Here is a 19,479-nt window from a genome sequence, read left to right on the forward strand (position 1 = left end):
TCAACATTTTACCAATGCCTTCTAGATTTATCACCCTATCCAAGTTTTTAGATGGAATGAAACTAGGTGTAATTCTCTTGTATATAGATTCATCAAAATTGGTTTTCGAAAACTCATCTTTAGCAGCATTGATATTTGCCTTTTGAGATTTAAGGGTTTCTCTTTCTTCTGGTTTATTCATCATTGTGTTAATCAATGGCAACATCTCATCAACTTTCAACAACGTTGAGTCAATATTTTCAACTCGATCATCAACAAGTTCTTTATTGTCTTTGTAAATCTTTTCAATGTCATTCATCATTTCTCTGCTTTTCTCCTGAATCGTTTTAATCATGTTTTTTTCTTGTAAATCAATTGCTGTTCTGCATATCTGTATTCGAGATTCAAAGTCAGAACTTTGTTTAGTTATAATACCACGGGCTGCTTTCAGTTTGTCTTTAATTTCTTCAGCACTTTTCATAACTTCTGTAGCATTCTGATTGAACTCATCTACAGCGATCTTGAATGGAATCACATTATGTTCATTTTGATAACAATAAAGAACATGTTTGCATTTCTTGCATCCACTTTTGGTGCAAGTTCTACAATAAAATTCAAGCATGCAATCTCTGTGATATTTACATTTATTCGGCAGATCATTTTCCTCATTTTTGTCGAGTGTGTACAGTGAGTGATCTTTCAGTACAGGGATTATTTTATGCTGATGGATGCATTGTCCACATTGATAAATTTGACATTCAGAGCAGTAGTATTCAGGTTGATCATCACAGCTTAAACATTTTTGTGGTTTTTTAGTTTCAATTTTCTTAACATACTCAAGCTGATAACTTAACATTCCATTAGTAGTAAGATTTTTCAAATCAACTTGATTTAACTCATCATCATGCATCTTACAGCATTTTGGACACTTTATTTTCCCATATTTTTCAATCAATCTCTGCAGGCAATGAAGACAGTAACTATGGAGACACTCAAGTGTTTTTGGTTCTGTCAGTCTTTCTAGACAGATTGCACATTCAAGATGAGTTTTGTCTAAAAATTGCAATGCCTTTTGTTCTGACATCTGTGTAAAAAACAGAAAGAACATCTGTGAGCTATCTAAATTTCATGAAAATCTACAATCGATTCTGCCTGTGGTGAAATTTCTCATAAGCAGATACCTAAATACTTTTGTATGCATAATTTTTTACCATAAAGTTTGGGATTTTTTGGTAATAATTTTGACAATTTGAAGTTGCATTTTATATGGTTAATTGTACTTAATGAAGATGGTTATACATTGGGATGTGGCAACTGTGTAAGTACATAGTTAGTCGATTAGTCCATTATTCAATAGATTACCACTATTGCTATATTGTTTTGTGTATTGTCCTGAATGTTAGTGTGACTGAAACATTTTGCGAAAAATTTAATTTAAAGCCTGGCTTTTATAGTTCAACCTTAGTAGATTTAAAAGCCCAATGAAGCAGTGGATACTTCACCAACATATGAGCATTCAGTACAATTACGTCAGAGTAGGCCAACATTTCTGACTGATAATATAGTTATTGACCTAAACATTTTTGACAATCACAATTTATATACAAAATGCTAAAAATATTGTCTTTAATATTAAGCAAATATAAATGCCTGGAAATTGAGACTTATGCTAAAAAGTTTGGGCCATGATCTGTTTTATGTAAATATCTATATATTTTACATAAAAATGCAATATGCTCAGGCGGACAAAACATCAAGATTTGTTGTAGATCAACTTATTACAGTATGAACCGTTTAATTGACATTACCCTTGGATTTGTATGAATGTTTTTATTATTTTGAGAGCACCATTTAAACAGCTATTCAAAATTTGTCTTGTTCCTGCTGCCAAAAATAAAGGTAATTCATACACATACTGCAGTATTTTCCTCTGTACTGCATTTTCTCGCAGCAGAAACAAGTCCCATTTATAAAATCAACAATGTTTACTCAACGGAGCCTGAAAGGGATGATGTCATATTCCAAAAATAGTTCAGTTGGACGTTCCAAAATATTTTCATTATAGTGACAGCTGCTAGCTTCCGCGACAATGTATTTTATTGATCTAGCAAAAGCAAAAGCAGATTATAACGTGATAAACTATAATTGAAAAATCCCAGTTGGAATAACTATAAACAACTATGTTTCTTTTTCTATTTCTACTTGATACAAAATTTGAATTTGAGAGCATTTTTTTATAGCATATTTTATATAGTTGGCCTATTATTACTTACGTTTGTGTATTGCTTATACAATGAGAGCTGAGTGTGCTTTATTCCAAATTCAATGAAAAAGGAAAACTATAGTCTTTAGTCCAATGTTTGTTCTGTCCGCAAAGCTGATTAATTGGTTCTATAGGAGATAAATTGGGTGAGACCATTAACAAATGGTTGATACCATAATGAACTAGAAAGGCACTCCGAGAGTGCATACCTCCGGATGTTATAGAGGGGGCCGATATGGGAAAAAATAATCGTCTAGGGGGGGTCCCTAGATGATTTTTTTCTCTAGACGCCCGGAGATAGCATCTGAGGCGTTTTGGCCAGTCGATTCTTGTCATATAATTATCTGAATATAGTGGGTTTTATAGACCATATTTAATATACGGAACTGGTTTTTTTGGCGCCTAAAGCCTGTTTTCCCGTCGCAAATTTTTACACTACATTTTTTATGTGATCTTTAATGGTTTCTTGGTTCTTTCGACGTTGCTGGGACACATGGACGTGAAGTTTTGCAAAGCCAAGGCCGGTCACACGCGCAGCCGGGCCCATGTGAAAATTGAAAAAGTTACGGGTTTTGATGCTTCAACACAGCCGGCCTAGGACATGTTTTCGCTGATATCTTAATCTAGTCTTTAGACAAGCATTAAATTAAATTGTCGCGTTGTAAAAAATCAAGAATTGTCAGCGCGAACGTATTTTTTCACAAACAATGATGACGTAATTTATTATTTAACTATTTGATTGGTCAGTCAGTTTTACCGATCGTAACGTTTATCGGTTCATAGTTCCATGATCGGTTCAACGTTTTTTGGACAAGTAGTTCTTGAGAAAATGCAATTTCAGTTTACTTTAAGACTGCTCGCCGGCTTTTGAAAAATTCTGTCCTATCTTTTAACACTAGCAGGTCTGAAAAGTATACTAAAAAGTGGTCCAGAATTGGGACCATGGTTCTAAATGGTCCCAAAATTTAATGGAATGGTCATTGACCACATATCTATCTGTATATTCATTTTTCACTGATGAAGGGCTAGTGTTGCCCGAAAGCTCTGCTAACTTTTCTGGCTGTTTTACTTCTCGTTTTGATTTAGCTTTTCGCTTTTATTTTGTATCTCCATTGAGATCCAGCCACTGATACCCACAGCATTGTCATTTTTTCAGTAATTTGCCTTTGGATGTATATTCATTTTGGTAAAGATCTTGTAATCACTTTTTGAGTAATCCTGCTAACAAACAAACACACGCTACCGATTACATATACCTCCTAGGCGGAGGTAAAATATCAACAAAAATATTACTATTTAGATGAATTTGTTTCAGTTGCTTGAGAATAATAAAATAAGAAAAGAGAATTGTTGATAATGTTTGAATAGTAGATTACTATATGATAATATAAAACTCCAAAAAAAATGTGAAGTAAGCAAGCTATCATTCTATGTTGAACTTTAATATATTCTCAATTTCAAGTTTCAATGATTTACTGTCTAAGCAAAAATAATATGGTGAATTTCCTTGTTTTTAGTAAAATAATCAAATTGATTCAATTATTATTATTATTATTTATAATAGCTGAAAACAAAAAAAAAACATCTGCATATTATGTTGACGGTGACAAATAATTAAATTGTTCAATAATTATATATTTTTACATTGTTGTTACCCTGGTTTACTACGGCTACCCTCCTTGGTCTGTTGGAGATTAAGCTTAATCCACAGGGTATACCTAATCCACCATCATCTATTCGTTTGATAAAAACCCCGTTTTTATCAAATAATTGCAATTTGTGATCACTTGTTACCAGCATGTTTTCCTCAGAATCTATAGTTACATGACGAGGTTTAAGAACATGACCATCTTTATTACCTCTGTCTACAAGTATTCTCATTATATTATCATTTGCATCAAACATTTGTATTCTATGATTTCCATAGTCTGTAATTATCACATTCTCTTCTTTTGTAAGAGTGACACCATATGGTTGATTCATTTTGCCTTTTTTTTTACCTATTGAACCAATTTGACCAAGAAGTATACCGTTATCAATATTAAATTTAAAAACACAATGGGATTGTCTATCAGCCACATACATAATCCTAGTTTGCTTATTCACTGTCAAGCCATGTGGATATTTTAATGTTCCCTTACCAAATGTACCCATTTGTTGAAATTGATCATCGCACTTAACAACAGTATTGTTTAGGAAATCACTGTACACAATGTGACCATCGCCCATTTGATGCATAAGAAAAACTTCTACATCTTCTGGTACCTCTATTCTACCGATAAATGAATATTCTTGGTTGAACTTCAATAAATGTTTACTATGACTAGATACAATTATACATCCATCTTTATCTAGTATGACATCTTTTACATTGCCATTCTTATCTAATTGTAGGCATTGTACATCAATGGTATGTACAAGACCTAGTGCTTCCACCTTGATATTCACTGGTGATCCTTTTATTTGTCCTGCTCTACAAGTGATCTTCAGCTTCCAATCTCCTTCTTTGTGGCATCTTCCTGTTATTTTGTAGTCTCCACTTCTCTGGTGTTTCACTTCAATGGCTGATTCTTCACCTGATTCGTTAATTAAAGTGGCATACATTTGTAGAGATTTCTCACTTCCTGCTGAACTTGAAACTACTCTTACCTCAAATGACTGTCCCTTTGTGACTGTAATAGGTACTTTATCTTCAGCAACTTCATATGTACATTCAGCATTCGCAATTTTACCAATGCCTTCTAAATTTATAACTCTGTCCAAGTTTTTAGATGGAATGAAACTAGGCGCATTTATTCTTAAAGTTGATGATTCATCAAAATTGGTTTTCAAAAACTCATCTTTAGCAGCATTGATATTTGCCTCGTGAGATTTAAGTGTTTCTCTTTCTTCTGGTTGGTTCATCATTGTGTCAATTATTGGCAAAATCTCCTCAAATTTCAACAACTTTGAATCAACATTTCTAACTCTGTCATCAGCAAGTTCTTTATCTTCTTTGGAAATCTTGTCAAGATCTGTTTTCATTGCTCTACTTTTTTCCTGAATCTTTTTGATCATATTTTTTTCTTGTAAATCAATTGCTGTTCTGCATATTTGTATTCTAGATGCAAAGTCTGAACTTTGTTTAGTTATAATACCACGGGCTGCTTTCAGTTTGTCTTTAATTTCTTCAGCACTTTTCATAACTTCTGTAGCATTCTGATTGAAGTCATCTACAGCAATCTTGAATGGAATCACATTATGTTCATTTTGATAACAACAAAGAACATGTTCACATTTGTTACATCCACTTTTAGAACAAGTTTTACAATAAAATTCAAGGATGCAGGTTCCATGAATTTTACATTTATGTAGCAGATCATCTTCTTCATTTTTATCCAATGTGTACAGTGAATGGTTTTTCAATAAAGGGATTATTTTATGCTGCTGGATGCATTGTCCACATAGATACAGTTGACATTCAGAGCAGTAGTATTCAGGTTGATTATCATCACAGCTTAAACACGTTGATGGTTTTTCTTTTTCAATCTTCTTAACATACTCAACTTGATAACTTAACATTTCATTGCTAGTAAGATCTTTCAAATCAAATTGATTTAGGTCATCATACATCTTACAGCATTTGGGACATTTTATTTTGCCACTTGTTTTAATCAAATTCTGCAGGCAATGAAGACAGTAACTATGGAGACACTCAAGTGTTTTTGGTTCTGTCAGTCTTTCTAGACAAATTGCACATTCCAGATCATTTTTATCTAAAAACTGAAATGCTTTTTGTTCCATCATCTATAAAAAAATAAAACAAATGTACTGTATGTCTCAACAGTATCTAGCATATGTTAATGCCGTATGAAAGATGTTGTGTTCTAAACATATTTTGTTGGTACTGTATTTCTAAAATATTCAGTATTATCTCTGTAACTTTAAAAACAGTTATTACAATTGATACAAACTAACAACAAATTAAACATTCTAAACATTTTAAAGTGTTACACTTACGTTTACGTTCTAGTTTTTCTTTTACAATGAAAGCATTAGTCCAAATGCGATGAGAAGGAAGTGATTATTTGTAGTCTACAGTCTACTGTATTATGATATACACCTACATTGTTAACTGTCCAAGAAGCTGATTGGTCAGTACAATGAAATCAATGAAATTATTGATTTGGTACTTGGTGTTACAGTTGGTTTATTCCAGATGTTGACAACAAATTTGGGCCCGAGTGAGGATTATGGATTTGATGTTGGAAATGTTACCATATGCATCTATAAAAACAGATACAAAAAAGGACTATGAATTTATTTTACTACTTATATTGTATGATGATAATGAATAATTATTAAAATAAGGAAATTATAAAAATCATTAGAAATATTATAATCTAAAAAATAAAATCATTAAAACTTGAATTCATTCAAAATCTGTGTTACTGTTACTTATATTTGGTCGTTGTATGCTTTATTGCGACTGAGTTGCTTATTAGATAATATGATAATATTAAGAAAATATTACAGTACTTTGTGTGGTTATGAATGATATCTGCAAAGATTTGTTTAGAGTTTAAGAACGTTCTTTCAAACCAGCAGTTCAGCTTATATTATTAAGAATGTTTATTGATGAGCAATTATTATATTAATCAGGGAATCATGATGTCATTTGATTTGTTCAAATTTTATTTTCATCAAAGACAATACATGGTTATTGTATAGTTCTAGGATGAAAACTTTTCTGATTTATTTTTTTTTCTATAGAAAAGGTATTTATCTAATCATTGTCATTGTTTTCATCCTTGTATTTAAGAGGCTTTACGGACGCAACATATTCTAATTCAATGGAAGATTTTAGATGGATTTACAAGAAGCTACTATGTATCCTTTACAGCTGTTTGACATACCTATAGATAAAGAAGCTTCTTGCCTTGCCATATTGAAATGAAAAATTGAAAAAATTATAAATATTTGTTCAAACAATAAACACGAATAAATGAAACACATGGTACAAACAATATTTAATATTATACATTTAATTCATTCCTTCAGTTGCAGTTAAACTTTGTATTAATATAAGAATGTTTATTAATTAGCAATTATTATATTAGGTAATCTTGTCATAAATTGCCAAGATGGAATAGATTCATATTTATAATTGGTGGTAATCTACTTGCAGGAAAACATACACATTCATAAACTAGGCCATATACATGGCTGCAGTCGCGGGCTCAAATTTGAGTTAGTGTTTACCTACCAACCGACATAGTGAGCTGTAGAGTCGCATGCGACTAAAAATTCTATGTACACTTTTAACAATCTAACTTTATATTTTGACAAGTGGTAGAAAAATGGTTAAAAACAAATGTAGATTTGTAGTCTAGTGACTTAAAAAATGTCACTTGAAAATGACTCATGTTCATTATCATTACATTACACATAATATAAAAAACAAGTTAATGAATAAATGGTAAACATGCTTTTTTTTGGTAATGACATTTGTTCTGAGTTTACAGCCTTTTGAAAGGTAATTAAAAATAAACCAAGAAAGTCACCATTATCAAGATTCAAATTTACAATCAGAAATTAGTTTGTTTTAAGAAATCACTAATGATGTGACAATCACCTGTTATACAAACCACTATTTACTCATATTTACGTTTGATAATTTAGGGATCTGATGATTATGACATCATCTTCTAAATGAATTGTTTACTTGTCATAAACATAGACATACTTTAATTGTCACATATTGAATATAAAATGTGAGACTTACCTTACAATTGTAATACAATTTCAGTGATGTTATTTATATACAGTGACCTATAGCTTTGATATTTCCCTAATATCATGTTTTACTTTTGCCTGGTTTGATTTCTTCGAATAGAATATTGAAGTAAGATAATGTGTTTTTAATAATTATATATTTTTAAATTGTCTTTTTCATTGTTTGTTGTGGTAACTACTATCCTTCTTGGTTGATTAGTCATTATTTCAATTCCAAAAAGAGAAGTAAAGCAACCATCATCAATTCGTCTGATAAAAGCCCCATTTTGATCAAATAATTGTACTTTGTCTTTAGTTACTACCAGTATGTTTTCCTCAGAATCTATGGCTACATAATCAGGGTGTAAAACATGGCCATCTTCTTTACCTCTACAAACAAGAATTCTCATAAACTTATCATTTGCATCAAACATTTGTATTCTGTGATTGCCACAGTCTGCAACAATTGGGTTTCCTTCCTTTGTAAGAGTAACACTACATGGTCTAACCATTTGGCCACCTTTGGTTCCTTCTGAACCTATTGTGCCAATGCATTCACCATTATCAACATTGAATTTAAACACACAATGACATTCCCAATCTGCAACATACATGGTTCTAGTTTCTTTATTTACTGTCAATCCACATGGATGTTTTATTTTTCCTTTACCAAATATACGAATAATTTGTTGAAATTTATCATCACACATAACAACAGTTTCGTTTAAGAAATCACTATACACAATGTGACCATCACCCATCTGATGCATCTGATCAACCTGTGCATCTTCTGGTACCTCTATTCTACCAATAAATAAATATTCTTTGTTAAACTTTAATAAATATTTACTATGACTAGATACAATTATACATCCATCTTTATCTAGTATGACATCTTTTACATTGTGCTGATGTAATCGTAGGTGTTGTATGTTATCAATGGTATGTACAAGTCCTAGTGCTTCCACCTTGATATCAACTGGTTATCCTTTGATTTCTTCTCCTCTAGCAATGATCTTCATCTTCCAGTCTCCTTCTTTAGGACATCTTCCTGTTATTTTGTACACTCTATTTCCATGGTGTTTCACTTCAGTGGCTGATTCTTTACCTGATTCGTTGATTATAGTGGCATGCAATAAAGATGTCTCAATTCCTGCTAAACTTGAAACCACTCTTACTGCAAATGACTGTTCTTTTGTTACTGTAATAGATTCATCAACTTCAGCAACCGCATATGAACATTCAGCATTCACAATTTTACCAATGCCTTCTAAATTTATAACTCTGTCCAAGTTTTTAGATGGAATGAAACTAGGCGCATTTATTCTTAAAATTATTTCATCTAAAGTGGTTTTCCAATCTTCTTCTCTAAAAGCATTGACATTTGCCTCATGATGTGTTTCATCTTGTTTGTTCCTTGTATTCAATAATGGGAACATCTCATTAACTTTGGACAATTTTAAATCAATTTGTTTCACTACATCAACAACAACTTCTTTATTTTCTGTTTCAATCTTGTCAAGATCTGCCATCAGTGCTCTGCTTTTTTCCTGAATTTTTTTAATAATGTTTTCTTCTTGTAACCCAATCGCTGTTTTGCATATTTGTATTCGAGATTCAAAATCAGAAATGTGTTTAGTTATTGTATCACGTGTTCCTTTTAGTTTGTTTTTGATTTCCTCAGTGTCCTGATTAACCTCATCGACAGCGATCTTGAATGGAATCACATTATGTTCATTTTGGTAACAACAAAGAACATGTTCACATTTCTTACATCCATCTTCAGAGCAAGTTCTACAATAAAATTCAAGCATGCAGTCTTCATGGATTTTACATTTATTTGCCAAATCATCTTCCACATTTTTATCTAGTGTGTACAGTAAATGGCCTTTCAATACAGGGAATTTCTTATGATCTTGGGTACATTGACCACATAGATACATTTGACATTCAGAGCAGTAGTATTCAGGTGGATTATCACAGCTTGAGCAAGTTGATGGTTTTTCCAATTCAATCTTCTTAAAATGCTCAACTTGATAACTTAACATTTCATTGGTAGTAAGATCTTTCAAATCAACTTGATTTAGGTCATCATACATCTTATAGCATTTTGGACATTTTAATTTGGCACTTGTTTTCATCAAACTCTGCAGGCAATGAAGACAGTAACTATGGAGACACTCAAGTGTTTTTGGTTCTGTGAATCTTTCTAGACAGATTGCACATTCAAGATTCTTCTTGTCTAAAATTGCTTTTTGTTCTGACATCTGTAAAAAATATGTCAATAAGAACAAATAAAAGCTTAGTAAATCACATCACACTGCAATTCAGTATGTTTTCTTAGCTATTATCACATATTGACTATCAAAAAATTACCTAGACAAAAAATGTTGATGTTTAATATAATGAAAATTAACTTTGCATTAACTGAGAATCTGCAGTACTTTCCAAATAGTGTATAGTGCCATTTGCTGGCCTTATACAACCTTTGACCTTTGGTCACAAAGACATACATTTTGTAGAATTGAATTTGGTAGGTTCAAATTATTGAATTTAAAGTATATAAGTATTTGCTTATCAGCAGAACACAAGTCTAAAGCTTTCTCTTTTGAATATTAACACACAACCCGGTTGCAAGATACAAATAAAGGTGAAGTCTAATGTCCTGAATTACATCAAACCACAAAGTGATGATCTAAACTTATTTGGACCGGGACCATCCAAAACTTTTTGTAGTAAACTGACTGGTTTATATCATTGTCGTGCTATAGTTTATCAATTTTAATATAAATATACAATTTACCAAGTTGAAGCAAAATAATCAGATCTACTACTAACCTTAAAATCCTGGTACTGTTGTTTTAGATGTTTAACATTCAATGCGTCTATTCAGTGTATTCTCACGTTATATTGAACTGCAATGCCGGAAAAAGGAAGGATAGGAAATGAGTGTATTATATCGTATTATGAAAGTAAGGTTTGGGAATTTCCAGAATATTCACTAGTAATGTTAGTACAGTAATGAATAATGAATAAGCACGGCAAAAGTCTATGGTGTAAACACACTTTTTCATTATGAATTTCATAACAAATTTCATAAAACTACAGAATGTTAAAATGAGTTGCATTCCTTTAGGATTTGTTACATTTTCTGGTCGCATGATATGAATAAATTATTCATCATATCATAAATATATTTAATATATTATTTGTAAAACTTTTTTCTTGCAGGTGAAGTTATGAAAGATATCTGCAAAGATTTGTTGGGAGTTGAAGAATGTACTTTCAAACCAAAACACACTAATATCCTAGCTAATGCTTTCATATGTTTTACCAATTGTCCAATTAAATATCTGAATGGTCAAAGTTGATGAAATTTGCTCCAGGAAAGATTGATTTTTGAGAAGCTGCTGTGTATGTGTATTCTATTGCAACAGATGCTAGAAACTACTAAAACACAGTAAGTTTTAAAGAGGCTGCATTGTATCCTTCTCAGAAGTTTCACTGCCCACAGGTTTGCACCTGTAAGTATAAAGACTTCTTGTTGTCATAAGCGTAGTTGTCCATTCAGGTCTGAACTTTTAAGAATATTTTGTGAAACACAAATAAATGTAGCATAAATAAACATAGTACAAATTATATTATATATTCATTCATTTTATTTCACAATGTATCATACATACTGTACCATTATAGATTATAAGTGAAGTAAGAAGTATACAAAATAAAAAGATGCAAAATCTGGAAGAACGCCAAATAAGCTCAAAAAATGTTTCCAGTTGTTGGCAATCTATTCAAATGCGAGAAGACTCATAGGCCAATGTAACTAACTTTTCACATGCTTTTAATTGGCCTCAACATTTTATTTATTATGTATTTGAAGAAAAAAATTGTACTTGTATGGTCCTTTATATTAATTTATTAATTGTATATAATTATATATTAAGTGTCAAGATTACAATCAAGCATATCCTTCTGTTTGGTTATTATACATTTAAATACATCCACACTCTCATCAGTCAGATTGTTGCATCAATAGATGTGTATACTGGCAATATCAATTTAATTCTTTTATTGATACTTATGCCATCAATACTGCCAATATGGCTGAAATTAAAATACATTTTAAAATGCATAATAAAGATAAGATTACATAATAATACACACCAGTATAATGAAGATGAAATAATTAATTAATTAATTAATTACCTAATAGTATTACTTCAATAAGGATGGTTTTCCATAATGGATGGCATGGTACAGTGTTTAATAGGTAAAGGAAGTAGGCCCGGGCAAGGCATTGAAAACGACATTTCATTAAATTAATTTATAATTGGGCAAGACTTATATAACTTAATCTTTTGAGGGATATAAACAAGAATCTGGAATAGTTGCCTTTCTTCATACATGTAAAAAAGCTAGCGTAATCATCATCCGCCAATGTTCACCAAATTGTCACCTTTTGGTTGGCTTTCAACAATGGTACTTTTGACAGAGCAGGACCTAATTCACACTTCATTTTCAAAGATCAGAAAAGTGTAGAGAAAGTTATTTATATATCTGCAATACATTTTATTTTATATTGTTAATTTCCTGGTAAAATTATTTCTCTGTTTGTTTTGTGTATGATTTGTATATGGATGTTCTATCCGATATAACGAGAACAAATTCTATTTGTTGTTTAGGAAATAATTCTGGTTTTTGTTTGTTATAGAATGATGTGCATGCCACTCCTTTTAAGAAATTAGTCTTTCACAATTTTACAAATCTGGCTGTACAACTTTTGTGAAAAGAAGGTAATAACGGTAATATTCTATTATTTACAATTTAAAAAAAAATTTTTCTATATTATTTTTTTGTCTTGAATTCATTACAGTATACTTAACAGTTGTTATAAGTTTAGCCTTTTTACAGATAAAAATTATTACATTGAATAACATGAGTGATTACGATCTACATAGATAATCTTACTTTCTTATTTCTGTTAGTCCATACAATAGTTTCTGTGTTACCAAAAGTATGCATTTCTAGTAGTTACATTTTACCAAAATATGAATATGCTTTATTAAACTACAGTAAATAAAACTTGACTTGATATAGGCCTATACATCAGTTTCTATCAAGTACTATAGTACATCCTTGTGCGAATTTTACTTAAGTTCTTCTATTTGATAAATACATTTTACAACCATTGATCAATAGAAGCAATTTTTTTTTTATGTTTTGGACAGAGAACAATGTACATGGAAACAGGTATTGGGTGTGACCACGTAAGAGACACGGCATGACAGTTCGTACATACCTTCACTTGTGATTGGTCAAATCACTTACGTCTTTGTGCTGCGTCCCTAGTTGGAACCAAACTTAAGGCTGAGTAGCTAGTTGTGATGAAGATCCGAGTAAAAGTTCAGAAAGCTAATACCAAACGATTAGAAAGTAATTCAAAATACCAAAGATTGGTTGAAGAAAACAACAGTAGTAAGAGTATTGATGATCAGTGAAACAACTTTAAAGAATATTTTGTTTGAAGGTTTGCATGGCAAAATTAATATGTTGATATAATTTAAACAACCGTAAAGAAATTATTATAAAGAAAGCATTATCGGACACAATAAATCAAAATGCCGTGAATAACTAGAGAGATGCTGAAATCAGATTGAAGGATAACATTTACAAATTTATAAAGATAGAATGGAAAAAAATATCCCTTGTAGTATAACAATAGAAATGTTACTAGATGACATGATGGAAAAGAACAGAAGTTATGCCAACATGAAGAATAGTGCTTTATAAACAAGTGGAGAAACTAATTCTATTGGACAGAAGAAGACAGGAAGGTGATTCTTTATACAGTGACAATTAATAATTATATATTTTGACATTGTCTCTCCCAGTGTTTGCTACGGCTATTACCCTTCTTTCTGGTTTATTAGAGATTATTGCAATTCCAACAGGAATATGTAACTCACCAGAATCTATTTGCTTGATAAAAGAACCATGTTTATTAAATAACTGTATTCTGTGATCACATGATACCAACATGTTTTCTTCAGAATCTATGGTTACATGACGAGGAAAGTAAACTTGTCCATCTTCCGAACCTCCTCCCACAAGAATTTTCATAAACCTATCATTTGCATTAAACATGTGTATGTTCTGATTTCTACAGTCTGCAACAATCAAGTTCCCCTCTTTCGACATTGTAATAGCATGTGGTCCAAAATAATTTCCTTTTTTGTAATTTTCTGAATTTATTGTAGAAAGGTATGTTCCCCTATCAACATCAAATTTAAACACACACTTAAGGTCACAGTCTGCAACATACAAGGATCTAGTTTCCTGGTTTACGGTCAATCCACATGGTTTCCTAAATTTTGATATTCTTGGTATAAATGTACGAATGTTCTGAAATTTATCATCACACATCACAACTTGTTTTGAGTGATCAACATAAATAATGTGATCGTCATCCATTCGATACATACAAGAAGCCCTGACATCTTTTGGTAACTCTATTCTACCAATAAATGAATATTCTTTGTTGAACTTGTATAAATATCTACTTAAATTAGATACAAGTATACATCCATCTTTATCTAGTATTACATCTGCAACATTGTTGGTAGATCCTAATTGAAACCCATCTTTATCTATAACTTTTTCTTCTATACAACGAATGGTATGTACAACTCCCGTTTTTTCCACCTTGATATTCACTGGCGATCCTGTAATTTGTTCTCCTCTTGCAGTGATCTTCATCTTCCAATCTCCTTCTTCGGGGCAATTTCCTGTTATCATGTACTTTCCACTTCCAATTGACATCACCTCAGCCTTGAATTGGACACCTGCGCTGTTAAATAAAGTGGCAGACAATAAAGAGTTCTCACTTCCTTGTGAACTTGAGAATACTGTTACCGAAAATTGCCGTTTCTTTATGACTGTAATGAATGCATCACCTACAGCAGCATTATACTCGCAATCAACGTTTGAAATTTTACCAATACCTTCTAAATTTATCACTTTATTCAAGTTTTTAGATGGAAGGAAACTAGGAGAAATTATCTTGAAATCTGATTCATCAATGTTTATCTCTAAAACTTCATCTCTAACGCCATTAATGTTTGCCTCATGAGATTTAAGTGTGTCTCTATCTTCTGGTGTATGCATCATTGTGTCAATTGTTGGCAACATCTCATCAACTTTGGTTAACTTTAAATCAATATTTTTAACCCTATCATCAGCGTTTTCTTTAGTTTCTTTGTAAATCTTGTCAAGATCTGTCTTCATTTCTCTGCTTTTCTCCTGAATCTTTTTGATAATGTTTTTTTCTTGTAAATCAATCGCTGTTTTGCATATTTGTATTCGAGATGCGAAGTCTGAACTTTCTTTAGTTATACTGTCACGTTTTAATAGGAAAACGTCCCGTTTTCTTATTAGTTTTCTTTTTATTTCCTTAGCACACTTCCCAACTTTTATCGCATTTTGGTTGAACTCTTCTGCAGCAATCTTGAATGGAATCACAGTATGTTCATCTTGATAACAATGGAAAACATGCTCACAAGTTTTGCATCCATACTTCGAGCAAGTTCTACAATAAAATTCAAGCATGCATTCTTCATGATATTTACATTTTTTTGGCAGAATTTCTTCCTTATTTTTATCCAATGTGTATAGTGAATGGTCTTTCAATACAGGGAATCTCTTATGATGTTGGGTGCATTGTCCACATAGATACATTTTACATTCAGAGCAGTAGTATTCAGGTTGGTTTATATCATCACAGCTTGAACATATTTGTGGTTTTTCAGATTCAATCTTCTTAACATACTTAAATTGATTGTTTTTATCTTTAAATTTTATAGCTTTTCGTTTCGACATCTGGAAAGAAATAGTAACTGTAAATGTATAGATATCTGTATATATTATAATCTTGGACTTCAATAAGAGATATATTTTTTTTAAAGTGGGTGTAGGGGAGGAATAAATATGGAGTAGTATAGAACTTTAGGCGCTTACATTAAATCGCAGTCATAATTTTAATTACATACCATTTTAACTTGAAAAAATAGTAGAAAGTGATGTACGCGACAGGTATTTAATACAGGGGGAATAGAATTTTGTTTTCTCTACCAATTAATCGAATTGTTGCGTTGTACGGCTGCAACAAGTAAAAGTTGGTCCATGAATATGTCTCAGCCCCGACGAAGAAACTGTTGGTGCAAATGGAGGGTCTGGGCGGATTTGTAATGCAACCATACCGCCGATAACAGAAGCTGATGGTAAACGTGCAGGTATTGATGCAAGAAGAAGCGTTTCTTAATGCTTTTAGAGGATTAGTTGTGTATGTTTCTTGAGATTAAAAGAATAGCTTAGACTATTTAGTCCAATGTTCTGCGCGCGCAGTCTTTGAAATAAAGATAACTGCCCGTGAACATATTAAAGACATTCGTCTAAAGGTATATGAAACGCTGTCGCAAACATCAAGCCATTCCAGACGTATTTCTCGTTGTTCAGATACAGGTAGCAATATGTCTTTGAGACAACGGAAATTATTATTATTAAATGATGACGCTGCTTTGAAGATAGAACTAGAGTTCGAAAAAGAAAAAAGTAAGCTAGCAACGTTAGAGAAAAAATTATAATTGAAAAAAGAATTGACGAAGAAAAGAGTGAAGAACAGCGAGCGTGTTGCATGTGGGACGCATTTTTGTTTTTAATTCCCTTATGATATTATGACCTGAAGTTTACGAGCACTAAATATAGTGTATCTGTATTGATAATGGCCGGTGAAAATATAAAACTGTATGAAAATCGCGTGTATACAACATAACTAACTGCGTGCCTTGGATTAAGGTCTATCTATGGTGACAATTTGCAGTAGTTTTAACCTAATATAATATAATCTTGTTAACAGTAAGACAAATAATGAAAAAAGGGTGATTATATAAATTCCTTGGTGGAGGTAATGAGACAAACCATAAAATAATTTGTCATTAGAAGTAAAAACATCAATTACAAACGAATAAAGTTGATAATAGAAGATAAAATGGAAAAAACCCAGTGATTCTTATTAGTTACATGTACAAATGTATATGCATATACATAAATGATGCTGTTTAAAATACTTGGTAGCGATTTAATACAATATACATTTTAATGTGTACAATAAACCTAATTATTTAAAAAAATAATAATAGAAAATAGAAAAATTTATGGAAAAATTGCTCGGATCTAGGCTACTAACCTTGAAATCGTGGTAGTTTTTCGAGTTTAATATTCAATGTCTACTCAATGTTGTATGTTGTAATGTAATGTTGTAATGTTGCAGTGCAGCAAAAGGAAGGACGCGTAGAAGCAGCAGGAAGTGACACATTCTTTATAATTCTGAAAGTCATATTTTTGAATTTCCAGAATATTCACTAAATATTCAATTGAATAATGGATTTTTGCCAATAAAGCGCAGCAACTTTATGGATTTCCTAAAAACTAAGAACCTTGAAATGACTCATTCATGTTAATGCTTGGTTCCCACTGGACGCAACGCAAGAACGTAAGCGCAACGCAAGAGAGTTGACAAATGAAAAACAGTTTATAATTCATCGCTTGTGGTTGATCAAATTTCTTGTGTTGCGATTACGTCCCAACTAAAGTTATTGATTTCTTTTGTTGGGTCAATTATGAAACAAAATACTTGAATTCAATTAGGCCTACTTCAAGTAGTGGGTTCAATACAAGTTATAGCCCCCACACACTTCACACAGATGTCTGGTTTCGTGGCCATATTGTCCTTACAGGTCTGCAGTTTAAGCACATTTGTTTAACACACACAAAAAATATCGCACCAACTAAATTAATTAAATATTATTTATTTAATACACTAGTTCAGTTCCAGGTATCATATATTAATTACAGTATTATAATGTTAACATACATTTAACAGTGATATACGCGACAGGTATTTAATACAGGGGGAATAGAATTTTGTTTTCTCTACCAATTAATCGAATTGTTGCGTTGTACGGCTGCAACAAGTAAAAGTTGGTCCATGAATATGTCTCGGCCCCGACGAAGAAATTGTTGGTGCAAATGGAGGGTCTGGGCGGATTGGTAATGCAACCATACCGCCGATAACAGAAGCTGATGGTAAACGTGCAGGTATTGATGCAAGAAGAAGCGTTTCTTAATGCTTTTAGAGGATTAGTTGTGTATGTTTCTTGAGAGGAAAAGAATAGCTTAGACTATTTAGTCCAATGTTCTGCGCGCGCAGTCTTTGAAATAAAGATAACTGCCCGTGAACATATTAAAGACATTCGTCTAAAGGTATATGAAACGATGTCGCAAACATCAAGCCATTCCAGACGTATTTCTCGTTGTTCAGATACAGGTAGCAATAATCGCGTGTATACAACATAACTAACTGCGTGCCTTGGAGGAAAATCGCGTGTATACAACATAACTAACTGCGTGCCTTGGATTAAGGTCTATCTATGGTGACAATTTGCAGTAGTTTTAACCTAATATAATATAATCTTGTTAACAGAAGACAAATAATGAAAAAAGGGTGATTATATAAATCCCTTGGTGGAGGTAATGAGACAAACCATAACATAATTTGTCATTAGAAGTAAAAACATCAATTACAAACGAATAAAGTTGATAAAAGAAGATAAAATGGAAAAAAACCCAGTGATTCTTATTAGTTACAGTACAAATGTATATGCATATACATAAATGATGTTGTTAAAATACTTGGTAGCAATTTAATACAATATACATTTTAATGTGTACAATAAACCTAATTATTAAAAAAAATAATAATAGAAAATAGAAAAATTGATGGAAAATTGCTCGGATCTACTAACCTTGAAATCGTGGTAGTTTTAGGAGTTTAATATTCAATGTCTCCTCAATGTTGTATGTTGTAATGTAATGTTGTAATGTTGCAGTGCAGCAAAAGGAAGGACGCGTAGAAGCAGCAGGAAGTGACACATTCTTTATAATTCTGAAAGTCATATTTTTGAATTTCCAGAATATTCACTAAATTGAATAATGGATTTTTGCCAATAAAGCGCAGCAACTTTATGGATTTCCTAAAAACTACAGAACCTCATTCATGTTAATGCTTGGTTCCCACTGGACGCAACGCAAGAACGTAAGCGCAACGCAAGAGAATTGACAAATGAAAAACGACAGTTTATAATTCATCGCTTGTGATTGATCAAATTTCTTGTGTTGCGATTACGTCCCAACTAAAGTTAATGATTTCTTTTGTTTGTTTCTTTAAGCTTGGTTCCCACTTGGGCGCAATGACGTTCGCGCAACGCAAGTATTAATTATGACGCGATTGATCATCTGAACTCTTGCTTGTGATTGGTCAACTCACTTGCATTGATTTTACGTCCTTGCGTTGCGTCTATATGGGAACCAAACTTTATAGTGGGTTCAATACAAGTTATAGCCCCCACACACTTCACACAGATGTC

The 19,479-nt window shown here is 32.0% G+C and overlaps 1 protein-coding gene across 1 annotated transcript; it reads right to left on the bottom strand.

Annotated features, from left to right (window-relative positions):
* Nucleotides 1-8,142: 8,142 nt before the first annotated feature.
* Nucleotides 8,143-9,043, bottom strand: LOC144849029 (protein brain tumor-like). The gene has a single exon (XM_078705983.1). The coding sequence runs from the start codon at nucleotides 8,764-8,766 to the stop codon at nucleotides 8,143-8,145; it is 624 nt and encodes a 207-aa protein (XP_078562109.1). The 5' UTR covers nucleotides 8,767-9,043.
* Between the last annotated feature and the right edge of the window lie 10,436 nt (nucleotides 9,044-19,479).

The sequence above is a fragment of the Antedon bifida genome, chromosome 7 (assembly GCF_963402885.1).
Source record: "Antedon bifida chromosome 7, ecAntBifi1.1, whole genome shotgun sequence".
Classification (NCBI taxonomy): domain Eukaryota; kingdom Metazoa; phylum Echinodermata; class Crinoidea; order Comatulida; family Antedonidae; genus Antedon; species Antedon bifida.